Source organism: Cervus elaphus, chromosome 22 (genome assembly GCF_910594005.1).
Source record: "Cervus elaphus chromosome 22, mCerEla1.1, whole genome shotgun sequence".
In the NCBI taxonomy this organism is placed as follows: domain Eukaryota; kingdom Metazoa; phylum Chordata; class Mammalia; order Artiodactyla; family Cervidae; genus Cervus; species Cervus elaphus.
Window position 1 is genome coordinate 7,395,762 of NC_057836.1, and position 15,629 is coordinate 7,411,390.

The 15,629-nt window shown below is 53.9% G+C and overlaps 1 protein-coding gene across 1 annotated transcript; it reads left to right on the top strand.

Annotated features, from left to right (window-relative positions):
* The first annotated feature begins 4,939 nt into the window (after nucleotides 1-4,939).
* PMM1 (phosphomannomutase 1) lies at nucleotides 4,940-15,453 on the top strand. Its single transcript, XM_043881619.1, has 8 exons — nucleotides 4,940-5,421; nucleotides 7,941-8,058; nucleotides 9,573-9,649; nucleotides 9,780-9,871; nucleotides 10,068-10,167; nucleotides 13,639-13,714; nucleotides 14,421-14,536; nucleotides 14,910-15,453. The coding sequence occupies exons 1-8, from the start codon at nucleotides 5,335-5,337 to the stop codon at nucleotides 15,030-15,032; spliced, it is 789 nt and encodes a 262-aa protein (XP_043737554.1). The 5' UTR covers nucleotides 4,940-5,334; the 3' UTR covers nucleotides 15,033-15,453.
* The last annotated feature ends 176 nt before the right edge of the window (nucleotides 15,454-15,629 follow it).

Below are 15,629 nucleotides of genomic sequence, written 5' to 3' on the forward strand. Positions count from 1 at the left end.
CAAAGATGGTCTCAATAAAGGACAGAAATGGTATGGACCTAACAGAAGCAGAAGATATTAAGAAGAGTCGGGCAGAAGAATGGATGCTTTTGAACTGTGGTGTTGGAGAAGACTCTTGAGAGTCCCTTGGGCTGCAAGGAGATCCAACCAGTCCATCCTAAAGGAGACCAGTCCTGGGTGTTCATTGGTAGGACTGATGCTGAAGCTGAAATTCCAGTACTTTGGGCACCTGATGCGAAGAGCTGACTCATTGGAAAAGACCCTGATGCTGGGAAAGATTAAGGGCAGGAGAAGGGGATGACAGAGGATGAGATGGTTGGATGGCATCACCGACTCAATGTACATGAGTTTGAGTAAACCCCGGGAGTTGGTGATGGACAGGGAGGCCTGGCGTGCTGCAGTTCATAGGGTCGCAAAGAGTTGGACACGACTGAGCGACTGAACTGAACAGAACTGCAATGCAGGAGACGAGGGTTCAGTCTCTGGGTAGGAAATATCCCCTGGAGAAGGAAATGGCAATCCACTCCAGTATCCTTGCCTGGAAAATCCCATGGACAGAGGAGCCTGGCCATGAGGGTCATAAAGAGTCAGACATGACTGAGCATATGATGGATATTATAGGAATTCTTTTTTTTCTTACTTTTTTTTTTTTGCTCAGCTTTATAGTTTTGAGCTCTATGTAGCTGATACATGAGGGCTAATTCATTTCTTTTCATTGTTATTTTGTATAGCATCATAGGAATATATCACAATTTATGCGTTTCTCATGCCCATATATCTTCATTTTTTTAACTGAAATCATGGTACATATTACTTTGTAACATCCGTTTTTAACTTATTTTATTTGGCTGCACTGGGTCTTAGTTGCAGCATGTGGGATCTAGTTCTCTGACCAGGAATCGAACCCAGGCCCCCTCCATTGGGAGCACAGAGTCTTAGCCACTGGATCACCAGGGAAGTCCCTATAGGAATTCTTAAGCAAAGGAACAGGTATTGACAGTGAGATATTAGAGATTGATCTAGGCAGTTCCATCCCCACGCCTGTACCAGCCCCTTGGTAGATCCTGGGAGGGGTCTTGGGCCCTGGGAACACCCAGAGTCCCAGAGACCAGATCTAGAAGGAACAGGAAGTGCAGAAAAAAAGAGTTCAGTCTTCCCTTCCTCGGAGAGGGGTCCATTTGCTATCTGCATCCAACAGAAAACGAAAGCTTCCTGGGACTTCCCCAGGAGTCCCGAGGTTAAGCCTCCTTGCTTCCAGGGATCTCTGGTCAGGGAACTGAGATCTCACATGTCCTGTGTGTGCTAAGTCACCTCAGTCCTACAGTGTGACTCAAAAAAAAAAAGCAGAGTTCTGGTTTTGTTCCCTATAGTGTTGCTGGGACCCATAATGGTGTCTGGCCCAACATGTTGTTTAATGACTAAAACAAATGCTGCTGTAGGGTCTGGAAAGAAAGATTTTTCCTTTTGCCTCTCTAGTTATGGCTCCTTTGTTGTAGTTGATTAGTCCCTAAGTCATGTCTTTGGCTCTTGAGCAACCCCATGGACTGGGCCTGCCAGGTTCCTCTGTCCATAGGATTTCCCAGGCAAGAATACTGGACTAGGTAGCCATTTCCTTCTCTAGGGGATCTTCCCAACCCAGGGATCGAACTTGCATCTCCTGCATTGGCAGGCAGGTTCTTTACTACTGAGCCAGCTGGGAAGCCTTTGGAAGGGATATGTTAATCTCTTCTTTTCACAGGTGGGCAGGGTCAGATAATCTTGTGAGCTAAACAAAGGCACTTTAGTTTAACAGGACTTCCCTTGTGGCTCAGCCGGTAAAGAATCTGCCTGCAATGAGGAAGACCTGGTTTCCATCCCTGAGTTGGGAAGATCCCCTGGAGAAGGGAAAGGCTACCCACTCTAGTATTCTTGACTGGAAAATACCATGAATGGAGAAGCCTCGCAGACTACAGTACATGGGGTTGCAAAGAGTCAGACACGACTGAGCCACTTCACTTTGCTTTGCTTTAGTTTAACAGTCAGGCAGAGGGGCAGGGTCCTCTGTGACAGGCCATTATGTATGATTATAGTAACAGCAATGAAAAGCAAGTCAAAAGAAACAGTTCCAACATAGAGTCAGATATGGTATTCTCTGCAACAGGATGGCAGGCAACACTGCCTGACCACAATGGTCTCACAGTCCTAACAAGCCGGGATTACATCCTCATTTATGTAGATGAAGAAACAGAGGCCCAGCAAAGGAAGGTGACCTGTCCAAGACCCTAAATTATCAGACACCTGACTGCAGTTCTCCGGACTCCGCCTCCAGGGATCTCCCCAGGGTACCACAGCAACCAGGACTGGAAAGCAAACAGGCCTATCAAAAGCATCTACTCAGAGGAGTGTGGATGTGTTTCAGTAAGAAAGAAAGAAGAATGAGTTTTTCTCTTTCCCTTTCCTGAGAAGGAAGAAGATAGAGAACAGTGAGCAGCCCAAACATTCCTGGTTGGTTTTCTACTTTCTGTGCTCGGTCACTTCAATCACGCCCCACTCTTCGTGACCCCATGGACTGTAGCCATGGACTCTGTCCATGGGATTCTCCAGGCAAGAATACTGGAGGGGGTTGCCATTTCTTCCTCCAGGGGAGTCTTCCTGATCGGACCCAAGTCTCCAGCGTCTCCTGCACTGCAAGCAGATTCTTTACTGTTTGAGCCATCAAGGAAGCCCTGTTTTTTTAACTGCTCCTAACTCTGTATGTCTATATCTAAGCTTGCTTTTCTGCTTCCTAACTCTGTAGGAGCTACAGTTCATACCTATTTTTCCTTTGACTCTATGCTAAATACACCCAGTATCTGGTGTTTATTCTTACAACACCCTTCCCTTTGTAGTTACATATCAGAAAGAAGGTCACAGAGCCAGACTCAATTATTTAATTACTGACAGCCAGTCTATGACTGTCTTTGAAACAATGCAAGAGGAAGAAATCAAGATCCTAATACCTTTGTTCCTCCTGACTGTGAGTCCTTATCTTATATAAGCCCCGAGACTCGTCTTGAAGCAGGGGAACAGTTCTTGAGGCATTAGTCCACTGTATTCCCCTCTCTACTGGATGAGAATTAAAGCCACCTTTCTATTTCCTCTGAACTCTGTCTCTGTAATTTTTATTCTGCTTCAGTAGGCAGAGAAAGCCACGATTTTAGCCAGCAACAGATGCATGTGTCTCAGTATGACCAAAACGACCAGAGGTGATCACAGGTATCAGGGTAAAGATTGTGGATGTAGCAAAAATGTGTGCCTACCCAGGCAACCCATGGGAATGCAGAGAGAATTGGAGGTGGGCCTTTGATTCTGGCTTCTACAAGTAAAGTCATTCAGTCGTGTCCGACTCTTTGCGACCCCACGGACTGTAGCCTACCAGGCTCCTCTGTCCATGGGATTTTCCAGGCAAGAGTACTGGAGTGGGTTACCATTTCCTTCTCCAGGGGATCTTCCCGACCCAGGGATCAAACTCGGGTCTCCCACATTGCAGACAGACGCTTTACCGTCTGAGCCACCAGGAAGCCCTTCTAAGGTGGAAACAAAGAATCTTAGGAGAAAGCTGGGGCTTTCTCCAAGAGGAGAAAGAACGTCGAAATTTGCCATAAAACCAACATCCAGAGAGGGCCTACTCTGTGGGCTCTTTCATATTTATTATTTGTTTTCATGAGCAAAGCAACCCTACAAAACAGGTGGTGTTCTTCCCATATTACAGATGGAAACACATCTGTAAAAGCCTCAGAGAGGTCAAGTAACTTGTCCAAAGTCACGTGGACGGTGAACCTGGGAAGACAACCTAGAACTGACTCCAAAGTCAACATAATGGTTAAACAGTTGTGAATAGAGAGGGGTCCAAGAAGTTTCTTTTTTTCATATATACACTTTTTTTTTTCTTTGGCAGCGCAGCGCCTGGCATGCAGGGAATCCTGGTTCTCCAACCAGGGATGGAACCTGTGCTCCCTGCAGTGAAAGCCCGAAGTCTTAACCTCTGGACAGCCAGGGAAGTTGCCATAAAGGTTTCTTAAAGAAAGTAAACCATTAGCTATGCCTTATGGGGTGGACGGGATTCCCTGATGGCTCAGATGATAAAAGCATCTGTTTGCAATGCAAGAGACCCAGGTTTAATCCCTGGGTCAGGAAGATCCCCTGGAGAAGGAAATGGCAACCCACTCCAGTATTCTTGCCTGGAAAATTTCCATGGATGGAGGAATCTCGTAGGCCACAGTCCATCGGGTAGCAAAGAGTCAGACACGACTGAGCGATTTCACTTCACTTCACTTCATGGGACCTTACTACCCTGTGGCTCAGACGGTAAAGCTTCTGCCTGCAATGCAGGGAGACCCGGGTTCAATCTCTGGGTCAGGAAGATCCCCTGGAGAAGAAAATGGCAACTCACTCCAGTACTCTTGCCTGGAGAATTACATGGACTGAGGAGCCTGGTGGGCTACAGTCCATGGAGCCGAAAAAGAGTCAGACACGACTGAGCGACTTCACTTTTCAGTTTCACTTTCATGGGGTGGACAGAATGACAGCTGGAGAAGTAAGGGTCAGGGAAGGTCATTTGGCAAAGTCCAGAGCCTTGAGCAAAGGCCATCAGATTTCTTTTTTTTTTTTTTTCATCAGATTTCTTAAAGCTGGAGATCTGTAGGTTAAAGGCATTAGGAGGGAGCGGGTGAACCCCAGAGGCACTGATCGCCCTGGGGTGAATGGCGGCCTGGGCGGAGCGGGGCTGGGCAGGGGTAGTCCTCGAAGGAGGGGGCGGGGCGCTTAGCCCCGCCCTCGCCCGCGGAGTCTGCACTGCGGGCTCGAGGCCCCGCCCCGTCCCGCCCCCACTTACCATCGGAACCATCCCACCAAGGGCCAACGCTGGCCCCGCCCCTCCCTTCCGGGTTCCATCCCTCACTTCCGGGCCGAGGCCCAGGCCCGCCTCCGGTTCGGCTTGGTAAAATCCGAGGGAAGCCGGTCTGCGCTGCAGTCCGTGGGGTCCGCAAAGAGTCGGATACGACAGAGCGACTGAATTAACTGAACTGAGGGAACCTGCGAGGCTTTGTTCCTCCCGATGCCATGGCCCTTCTCCATCTGTGCCATCAGAATTCTCGTCCCAAATCAGCGCAGGCCCGGTGTCGGCCGCATCCGGGCCACGCCCCCTCGCCGGGGCCACTCCCCGATCACGCCCCTTCCCAGTTTGGCGCTCTCAGACCTGCCCGCTGGCTCCGTCCCTTAGGCCCCGCCCTTTAGGCCCCGCCCCGTCTGTCCTCTATCCCGAGCGGCTCCTGCGGCCCCAGCCTTCGTCTCAGCTGGGCTCCGGGAACTGCAACCATGGCCGTCACCGCTGAGGGCGCCCGCAGGAAGGAGCGCGTCCTCTGCCTGTTTGACGTGGACGGGACCCTCACGCCGGCTCGCCAGGTAGGACCCCACTTGTTCAGAAGCTCCCGTCGCGGGTGTAACGCGGACACGCAGATGCCGAATGAGTGACTTGCAGCGGCGTGATCCCAGACAACCCGGGACCGTGCGTGGGCTGCCGCAACACCCGGCCCCTGACACCCCAGGGCTGCCCGCTGGGAATGGGCCCTCCTGATTCCCCACGTCACAGCCCCCCCCCCCCCGCCCCCGAGCATCCGCGCCCACGTTCTCTGCATGGGTGCGAGGGGGATGGGTCGGATTCCGGAGGGAATAAGCTGCGAGCAGGGGCCTAACCTCCTCCCCCGCCAGGTCTGCCTCGGGACACCCCCCCCCCCCGCCCCGCCCCCGTCTCCCTAGCCTTGGTTCCCACCCCAGTTCAGCCCTAGGTCACACCAGTAGCCCAGAGCTGGCGTCTGAACCTTGGGTTTCCATACAGGGCAGTGCACCTAAGCGTTAAGAGTCCCGATCGGTGGGCGCAAGGCGGGGTCTCGGAGCCATCCCTTTGCAAAATCAGGCTGGCCTGCATTTAGCTTCTCAAGCCCCTTCCCTTTCTTTCCCACCTCCATTCTCCTCCTCTTCCAAGGAGGGAGGGCTCTGTACCATTCAGGCTGAGTTTGGGGGCTTCTTCCTCCAGGAGGTGAGGGGTTGGGGGCTGGTCTGGTCTCCCTGGGGATGTTGTGGTACAGGGTGGGTGGGAGTGCGGTTTTCTTTCTAAAAGCATCTCTCCGGGTTGATGCTCCAACCTCTGCTCCACACCTAGTTTTTCTCCCTTTGGATCTAACTCAGGATGAGACCCCACCCCCACCCCAGCTGGGTGCATGGATAAGCAGGCCTCTTTCTTGCCCTCCAGTCTAGGTCCACCAGGACCTATTGAGGGATCTCCTAGAGCAGGAGCCACTAGGTCTGGGTGGCAAGGCAGGGGCTTATAGGAACCCTGGTCTTAGCATCCCCTCCCCTGAATGAGGGCGCTGGGGGCACAGGAAGCAATCTGGCCACCTTGCCTTCCCACGGCCCCCAGGCCTAAACAAGACTAGAGTGTCAATGCTGTCCATCCACTTAGATCTGTCCATAGTACATTTTAAGTTAATTTTTAATTGTACGCATATTCACAAACACATTCTCTTGTAAAGTATGAAAATGTAACCGAGAAGGGTAAAGTCCCTTCTGACTAGTCAGGACTGTGGCCCAGCCCCATCCCCAAAGTCGTGAGTTTGTGTGTGTGTGTGTTTGTTTTTAGCAACTGGTATCATACTGTGTGTGCCCTTCTGCAATTTGCTTTTTTAAAAAAAAATAGTCGATATCATAATTTTTTTAAATAATTAATTTGGCTGCACCAGGTCTTAGTTGCGGCACATGGAATCTTCGATCTTCACTGCAGCATACAGGATCTGGTTCCCTGAACCCGGAATCAAACCTGGGCCGCCTGCATTGGGAGCTCGGTGTCTTACCCCCTGGACCACCAGGGAAGTTCCTACAACTTGCTTTTAACTATTAACAGCGTGTTTTGGCGCTCTCTCATGTTGGAAACACAATCGTGCCTTATTCTGTGCAAGCACAGTATAGAATTTCAGAGCAGCTGTGTGCCATTCTCCAATTGATTAGGTTATTTGCAGTTTTTCACTGTTATAAACCATCCCAGTGAACATATACACCTGGGCAATTCTGGGTGACAGAGTCCTGGCATGTAAAGTTTTACTAGATCTTGCCAGATTACCCTCCAAGTGGCTATACCAGTTTACACTCTGACCAGCAACATCTGAGTGCGTTTCTCCTATGTCCATCCTAGATAGTGTCAGCTTTGAGTAACAAGGACTGAAACTTATTAGTTTACGTTTCCTTGGAGGGACATTTTTTCAAGTGATTAGTCGCTAGTTGTTTTGGTTTTGTTTTATTTATTTATTTTTTTATTTTCACTGTGCTGGGTCTTCCTTTCTGTGAGTGAGGGCTTTCTCTGGTTGCAGAGAGCGGGGTCTACTCTTCCTTGCAGGTGCTTGGGCTTCTCATTGCGGGGCCTTCTCTTGTTGTGAACACATGCTCTCGGGCTTCAGTAGTTGCAGATCCCTGGCCTTAGAGCACAGGCTCAGTAGTTTTGGCTCACTGGCTTAGTTGCTCCACGGACTATAGGATATTCCCGGACCAGGGAACGAACCTCCATCCCCTACATTGACAGGCAGATCCTCTGCCCCTGAGCCACCAGGGTAGCCCCAGTTGCTAGTTGTTTTTCCAAGCACTGTCTCATTTAATCCTCAACAGTGACCCTCTCCAGGTTCTACTGTGATCCCCATTTTATAGATGGGACAACTAAGGCAAAGGCAAAGCCATTTGCTCAGGTCATCCTGATATTGAGGAACTTGAACCAAAGTTTGAACCCAAGTGCTTCTAATTTGGAGATCTGGGTTCTGAACCCTGACTGGCCCCAGATCTGGGTGGAACATGGGCTCCCAGGACTCTAAGCCCTGAGTGAGGGCTGGGTGGAGGGCCCAGACGTGCCAATGAAACCTGTGCTTCCCTGCCCCCTGCAGAAAATTGACCCAGAGGTGGCTGCCTTCCTGCAAAAGTTGCGAAGTAGGGTACAAATCGGTGTGGTGGGCGGCTCTGACTACTCGAAAATTGCCGAGCAGCTGGGAGAGGGGGATGAAGGTAAGAGGAGAGGCCAGAACCAATTCCACAGTTGGGTGGTGGGGGTGGAGGGTGTGGGGAGTTTGGGAGACCCCTGGAGCAATGCGCCTTCAAAGACCCAGTCCTGCTTCTTCGGGGCAAAGGAAGCAGAGTGAACAGGCAGGTGTTTGCTCCGGGGATTTAACAAACATTTGCTGAACACCTACTATGTGCCAGGCCTCCCTGGTGGCTCAGAAGATGAAGAATCTGCCCGCAATGTGGGAGACCTGGGTTCAGTCCCTGGGTCAGGAAGATCCCCTGGGGAAGGGAATGGTATTCTTGCCTGGAGAATTCCATGGACAGAGGATCCTGGTAGGCTACAGTCCATGGGGTCACAAAAAGTCGGACACAACTGAGTGACGAACACCTCAACACTTACTATATGCCAGGCACTGTGCTGACTATATGCCAGGCACTGTGCTGACTTTGGAGAAACAGCAGGGAACAAAGCAGACAGAATCCAGCCCTTACATAGTTTCCTTTCTCAGTTCTCCCTGCTGAGTTTTTATTTCCTCGTCTTTAAAATGGGCCTAATCAATAACAGCTACCACAGGTTGAAAATGACCTTGTATTAACTTCCTTTCATTTAATCCTCATAACTATGCTTTAGGGTGGGTATGATTATCTCGTTTAACAGAGGAGGATTCTAAAGTCATCCTGGCAGTTCTGTGGACTTAGAGACTTCCTCGACTTTTCCCCAAGGGTGAAAGTGTTAGTTGCTCAGTTGTGTCCGACTCTTTATGACCCCATGGACTGTAGCCTGCCTGGCTCCTCTGTCCATGGAATTCTCTAGGCGAGCATACTGGAGTAGGTTGCCATTTCCTTCTTCAGGGCATCTTCCCGACCCAGGTATTGAACCTGGGTCTGCTGCATTGCAGGTGAATTCTTTACTATCTGAGCCATCAGGGAAGCCCCTTTTCCCCAACCCCTTGTCTATTTTATCAGCAAGTCCAAAAATGTCTCCCCGTGTCCAGGTCTCCTGTATCCACGTCTCTGTCACCCCACCATCATCCAGGTGCTCTCCCCCTTACCTGGCCCCGCAGCAGCCTCCTGACTGTGGTTCAGCCACTTCTTGGTGGCAGTCAGAGTCAAAAACTGCCCCCGTGCAGCCAGCCTCGATGGCACAGTGATGGAAGTTGTAAAACAAAAGTTCCTGTACCAAGGGCCTATGGGAACGCAGGGCAGAAATGATGTCCTCTGCCAGGAAGTCCTGGGGGACTTCCAGAGGAGGAAACTGGATCTTGGAGAAGTGAAGGGGGAGGGCATCCCAGGCAGAAGGAGCTGCAGGAGGGAAGGCCCAGGGGTGTGCTGGGCTTGTGTGCATGTTTGGAAAAAAACCAAGTTGCGAAGGCGAGGAGGCTGGAAAAGCAGGTTGGGGATGGGACAAGGGTGCTTTGAATGCCAAACCAAGGAGTGTGGGTTTCACCTCTCTCCTTGGCTCTGGGTTTCTGGTCTCACACTCTCTCTTTCCCCCTGGCCTCTATGTGGACCTGAAGTTATCGAGAAGTTTGATTATGTGTTTGCTGAGAACGGGACGGTGCAGTATAAGCATGGACGGCTGCTCTCCAAGCAGGTCAGTCCCCCTGCCTCTCCCCCTGGGTCTTGGGACACTTTTCCACAGTGGAACAGTCCCTGGGTGCCTTCTATCATGGGGGGAGGGGCCCCATGCCCACCACCCTCAGAGCCCTGTGTCCCTTGCCCAGACCATCCAGAACCACCTGGGGGAAGAGCTCCTGCAGGACTTGATCAACTTCTGCCTCCGCTACATGGCCCTCCTTAGACTGCCCAAGAAGCGGTGAGAGCCCGCCCCTCCGGGGCACTCCCCCGGCGGGAGGGTGGTAGGCACAGGGTCTCGCAGATGGGCCCTGACTTGTCCAGGGGTGGATGCGTGTCCCCCGTGAAGTCCCAGTGGGACTGGATTTGAATTCAGGGTCCTTCTCCTTCTCTCTGGCTCCCCCTCCCCGCCCCTCCACCCGCCCCCTCGCCCCCAGTGGGACCTTCATCGAGTTCCGGAACGGCATGCTGAACATCTCACCCATCGGCCGGAGTTGCACCCTGGAGGAGCGAATCGAGTTCTCCGAACTGGACAAGGTGCCACCACCCACTGTCAGCCTTAGTCTCTAGGACCTCAGTCACTCGACCTCTCTGAGCCTTTATTTTCTCTTCCGTGAAAAGGATCGGTGGTGGCAGGCTGTTCTGATTCGACCGGTACCCTTTTGGACACCTGCTCTGTGCCACTGTTGTTGGCACTTCTGTGTCTTCCTAGCACTGCTGGCTTGGTGACCGCCCTTGGCGACCAGTACCACCAGCTACTCACCTGAGGCAACACCTGGAGCATCTCTTCCATCTTCCCACCCCCATAGAGACCAACAGTAATTCCTGGGGTTTCAACCTCCCGAGTTGGTCTCAAAAAAAATCCCTTCACCCCTGTGTGTGTGCCTCTGCCCCCTGCCCATCTGTTCTCCAGCAGCGCCGCTGAGAACCTTCTGAAGCACATCTGGCTGCTCTGCTTAACAGTCCTTCCATGGGCCCGCTGGCCAACCTCCCGTGGTCTCTGGAGCCCTGAGGGGTCTGCCTGGCTCAGACACCTTCTCCCTGTGCGTCTGTCTCTGGAACACACCAAGATCCCTGTCACCTTTGGGTGCACTGCCCCTGCTGACCTTGACTTGGATTTTGCTCATCACTCCCTGCCCTCAGCTCTCAGGGATGGGGGCTGTCCCCCAGGCCTTTTCATATCAGCCCATCTCTGACCTTCCCACTGGCTGCCCTTTTTCAACTATATTTATTGGCTGCCTCGGGTCTTACTCGCAACATGTGGGATCTAGTTCCCTGACCGGGGGTGGCACCCACGTCCCCTGCATTGCAAGGTGCATTGTCAGCCACTGGATCGCCAGGGAAGTGCCCTGACCTGCCCTTCTGCTCTCCCCTTTGCTGTCTCTGCCGCAGCCATGTCCTCCCTGCTAATTCTAGAGACAGCAGACTATCTCCTACTTCCGGGCTGTGTCTTCTCACCTCCATCACATCACAGAGTGTCACCTCTGTGTCACCTTCCCTAAGCATGACACTTAACTCAGCACCCCCTTGTACTTCCTCCTCTTCAAAGTTTTCCTTCTTCCCAAGCAGCCTTCACCACCCACTAATCCAGTGAATCACCTATTTTTAAATCTTGATTATCTGTCTCCTTCACTAAAGCTGTAAGCTCCTTAAGGGCTGGGATTCCTGTGGCTGTTGGCTGCTAGATCCATGGGCCCAGCATATGCCTGACAAAAGTGCTTGAGACATACTTTTTGAATGAAATAGATGGTGTTATCCCCATTTTATGAATGAAGAAATTGAGGCTCAGAGAGAGGAAGTGACTTGCCCAAGGTTATGTAGGGAATGAGTTGCAGCCTAAAGATTTGAACTTGGGCTTCTGGTCGCTTCCTTCTGATGTTTCCCAGAGACTGGGTGGGACTTGGTGACAACTCCCAGCTTATCCAGCTCATCCCCATTTCTGCCCTGGGCCCCAAGGCCCACAGGCAGTGCCTGCGGGCATGGAGACTTCCTTGTTGGAGTGGGTGATTGACCTACCTCTGGCCAAGAACCTCCTCCCACACACATATTGAGAGGTGGCCCTTTCTCGGGCCACCCAGGTTTCCCATCCCAGCTCCACGTCCTACTCGCCCAGCAACCTGGAAAAGTGGCTTCTCTGCTGCATGCCTCTGTTTTCTCACCTATAAAGTGGGGATGATCACAGTTCCCATCTCATGAGATGGAACACAGTGACTCTTCCCACAGCCCCCAGGGTCTTCTCTTGTATTTTGGGTCTGGTTCTGCCCTCTTCTGATACTGGAGAGGGACATGAACCTTCTGATCTGTGTGCCCTTCACCAACACAGATCTAATACCAAAGTTTTACCTTCCTTCAGCCCCTCAGACCCTGAGGACAGGTAGTCTGCCTCCTTAGCTGAGGACATTGAGGCCAGAGAGCACGTGAGCCAGCCTGAGGACAGAGTGCTGGTCTCTGCCAAGGCTGGACTTGGCACGTGGAGCTGTCCGGTGGCCAGCCTGGTTCTCTGGAGACAGACAGTGCAGCTGCCCTGGACCATTTATTCTGGGCTTGGGGCACCCTTAGCTCTAACACTGGAGCCACAGAGTGGCCTCTGATAGGGGCTGGCCTCCCTGGGAAGCCAAGGCTTTCTGGGAAGGTTATACCCTCATCTCTGCTCCCATGAGAGGCTGTCAGGGTTCATTCAATACACCTCTCATCCTTAAGCCCAGGAAATCGACTCAGAGTCACGGCCAGGAGGCACAGCAGCTGGGCCTGGGACCTGGGCAGCCTGCCTTTGTGTCTCATGTGCTCCCTGAACCACATTTTCAGGCTCCAAACCACTGGCTGCTGCCTGCCTGTCCCCCCTTTCTAATCCCACCCATCACTGACTGCCTACAGTGCAGACCTGGGCACCTTAACCCCCATGCTCTGAAATCCTCAGCAGCTCTTGGTTCCCTGGGATGTGTCCAAGCTCCCTAGCCTGGCTTCCAGGCCCTTTGTGAACTGATCATCCTGCCGAGCTCTCGAGGTGGCCAGATGGGGACTGCCCGCCTCGGTGCCTTGGCCACAGCGAGCCTATTGTCCGCTCCCACGGCCATGGCCCCCATCAGCTCAGCAGCTAAGGTGCTCCCCTCCAGGCCCACTGTGGCTGTTCCCCTCTGTAGCCCCAGCAAGGCCAGGCTGGGGAATCCCTGGGCTGGTGAGTGAATGTCCCCTTCTTGGTGGTCGTAGATATGCTGCAGACTTCCAAGGTCCTGCCCAGAGTGGTAGGGGCCGGGGACTCCTGGGCACCACTGTGTCCCCTGGGGCCGGGAGCACGTGGGAGGTGCTCAGTGAAGGCACATTGCTGCGTGGTGGGTGCTGGGATTGTCCCCGCCTCCTGCTGACTTCTTTGCCCGCTGCCACTTCCCACATGGCTAAGTCGGTAAAGAATCTGCCTACAGTGCGGGACACCTTGGTTCGATCCCTGGGTCAGGAAGATCCCCTGGAGAAGGGAATGGCAACCCACTCCAGTATTCTTGCCTGGAGGATCCCATGGACAGAGGAGCCTGGCGGGCTACAGCCCATAGGGTCACAAAGAGTCGGACACGATTTAGCAACCACCAGTGCCACTTACTCACAGGTCTCTGCATGCTCTTGGCTCTTCACACTCTGAGCCATGGCTGGGCTGGGCAGAGCTGACAGGGCTGAGCTCCGCCCTGAGGTGGACACTGTGACTCAGCACTCAGACTGTCCCATCCCCTCAGCCTTCCTCCTTGTCTCTGCTCCAAGACCTCCTTCAGGATATCCTGCCCGAATTCCGCTAGCACACCTGGCCCTGAATTTATTTTCAGGACTTCTGGCCCTGCCGCTGAGGCTGGGTGGCCCTGAACAAGGCATCGGCCCTCTCTGAGCCTCAGTTTCCTCATCTGTAAAGTGGGGGTCATGACCTCCACCTGGCAGACTCAGTGAGCTCACAGGCACTGTCTGCCCAGCCCAGGGCCCAGCACACATGGCCCCCTGAGCCTCACTCTGCTCCCTCCTCTTCTACAGAAGGAGAAGATCCGGGAGAAGTTCGTGGAAGCCCTGAAAACCGAGTTTGCCGGCAAAGGACTGAGATTCTCTCGTGGTACGTCCACCCCATGGAGGCCCTGAGAGATCTGCCACGCAAGCCCACCCAGGGCCTCACTGCCAAGGCCAGGCTGTACCCCGAGCAGCTTCAGAAACCCTTCCCAGTCCCCCGGGTGCAGCAAGGGTAGGCTGAGCCCACACAGGCAGGGACCCCAGCCCCCAAAGCTTCCCCTAAACCCAGGGAACCCTCACCGCCACCTCCCCCTACAGTGGCCAGCGGGAGCCTTACGGACGTACAGCCCCTGCCACACCCCTGCTTAGGGCCCTTCCAAGGCTCCTTTTGTCTCCTAATGAAACCCGCCCCCTGCACCCCAGGCCCTGCACGCCCCTTCTCTGCCCTGAGGATTGTATGGCTCCCGGGCAGCTGCCACTCTGGCTGAGGTCTCAGCTCGGTGTCCCCTTCTTGGAGAGCTGTCCCCAGACCACACCAGCTGGGGAGCTTCCCTACCCCTCCACCCCCGGCCCCTGCCATTGACTTACACGAGCTGAGAGGTGGTCTGGTCACTTCCCACCCCTCCTCCCACCTGGATTGTAACCCTGTGAGGATCCTGAGCCTGTCCATGCCCTGCGCCTGGTGCTCAGTAGGCACTTAGGCGTTGTTGAAATGAATGAACGAATGAATGAAGGGCCTTGCCGAAGGCCCCATGAGCCGCCTCTGCCTCTCTGCTTACCTGTCTACCCGCCCCTCCCCCCACACCCTGCAGGAGGCATGATCAGCTTTGACGTCTTCCCCGAGGGCTGGGACAAGCGCTACTGCCTGGACAGCCTGGACCAGGACTGCTTCGACACCATCCATTTCTTTGGGAACGAGACCAGCCCTGTAAGTGTGCCTCAGGCTCGGCCCAGGTCCTCCTACCCGCCCAGATCAGGGCCACGACATGGGGATGATGGGACAGACCTCTTGGAAAACTCCCAGAAAGTAGTCGGTGTTCAGCAGCCCCATTATACAGATTGGAAGGCTGGGACCCAGAGCTGGTCGGACACTTGCCCCACGTCACACAGCAAGTCAGGGCCGACGCAGTGAAGAAGGTGGGCCTCCCGGCAGTTCTGAGGAGGGCTGGAGGAGCAGCTGGGTAGGAGCCAGTGTGGGGAGGGGACCCCAGGCCAGGGTGGGCATTGGGCCCCAAACCTGGGAACCTCCTCCAAGCACCACGTGTGTACACCTGCCTTCACTGCCCTTCCTCCACGTGCAGGGCGGGAACGACTTTGAGATCTACACCGACCCCCGGACAGTCGGCCACAGCGTGGTGTCACCGCAGGACACGGTACAACGATGCCGCGAGCTCTTTTTCCCAGAGACAGCCCACGAGGCATGACCAGGGCCCACACCTGCCCCTCAGAACTTCCAGGGAGCTCTGCCCACGCCTGAGAGAGCCCCTGGCCCTGGCGTTGGGGGGTGCCGAGGCACCTCCTCTGGCCCAGGACCCCTGCCTCGTGTTACCTACTGAAGGCCCAGCTCTGTGGGCCCGGGGTCTGTGTGGATGGCCACCCGCAGCCGGTCAGCTCCTGGTGGGCCTGGCTTCCGTCCTCCAGCCTGATCCGATGGCCCTGGCTGCAGCTGCTGCCCGGATTCTTGGCAGAATAGGTTTCTGTCTACGCGGGACGAGTGTGCGAGTGTTGGTACGAGATAGAGCCTGCCCTGCCTGCCTGCCTACCCTCTGTGGGGTGCAGAGCAGTGGGGACTGTGCACATTCGTGAGAACTTTATCTCATGGACATTAAACCCTGTGGAGCGTGATATGAAGTCCGAGTGGCTAATTGGCCCAGTCACAGACACTGTTCTGGCCTCCCACTTGGCAGATGAGAACGACGCATGTGGCAGGGACTTGGCCCAGGTCACATAGGAGTTGTGATGCAGTCCAGGAGGGTGGGCCACTGAACCCCAAACAAGAGTCCTCCCCCAGCCCCTACCCC

What these genes read in the sequence shown, in the direction of transcription:
- PMM1 (XM_043881619.1), top strand. Translation starts at nt 5,335, where the DNA reads ATGGCCGTCACCGCTGAGGGCGCCCGCAGGAAGGAGCGCGTCCTCTGC. An exon ending in GCTGGGAGAGGGGGATGAAG is followed by an intron (nt 8,059 to 9,572) that starts GTAAGAGGAGAG and finishes GTGGACCTGAAG; the next exon opens with TTATCGAGAAGTTTGATTAT. An exon ending in GACGGCTGCTCTCCAAGCAG is followed by an intron (nt 9,650 to 9,779) that starts GTCAGTCCCCCT and finishes TCCCTTGCCCAG; the next exon opens with ACCATCCAGAACCACCTGGG.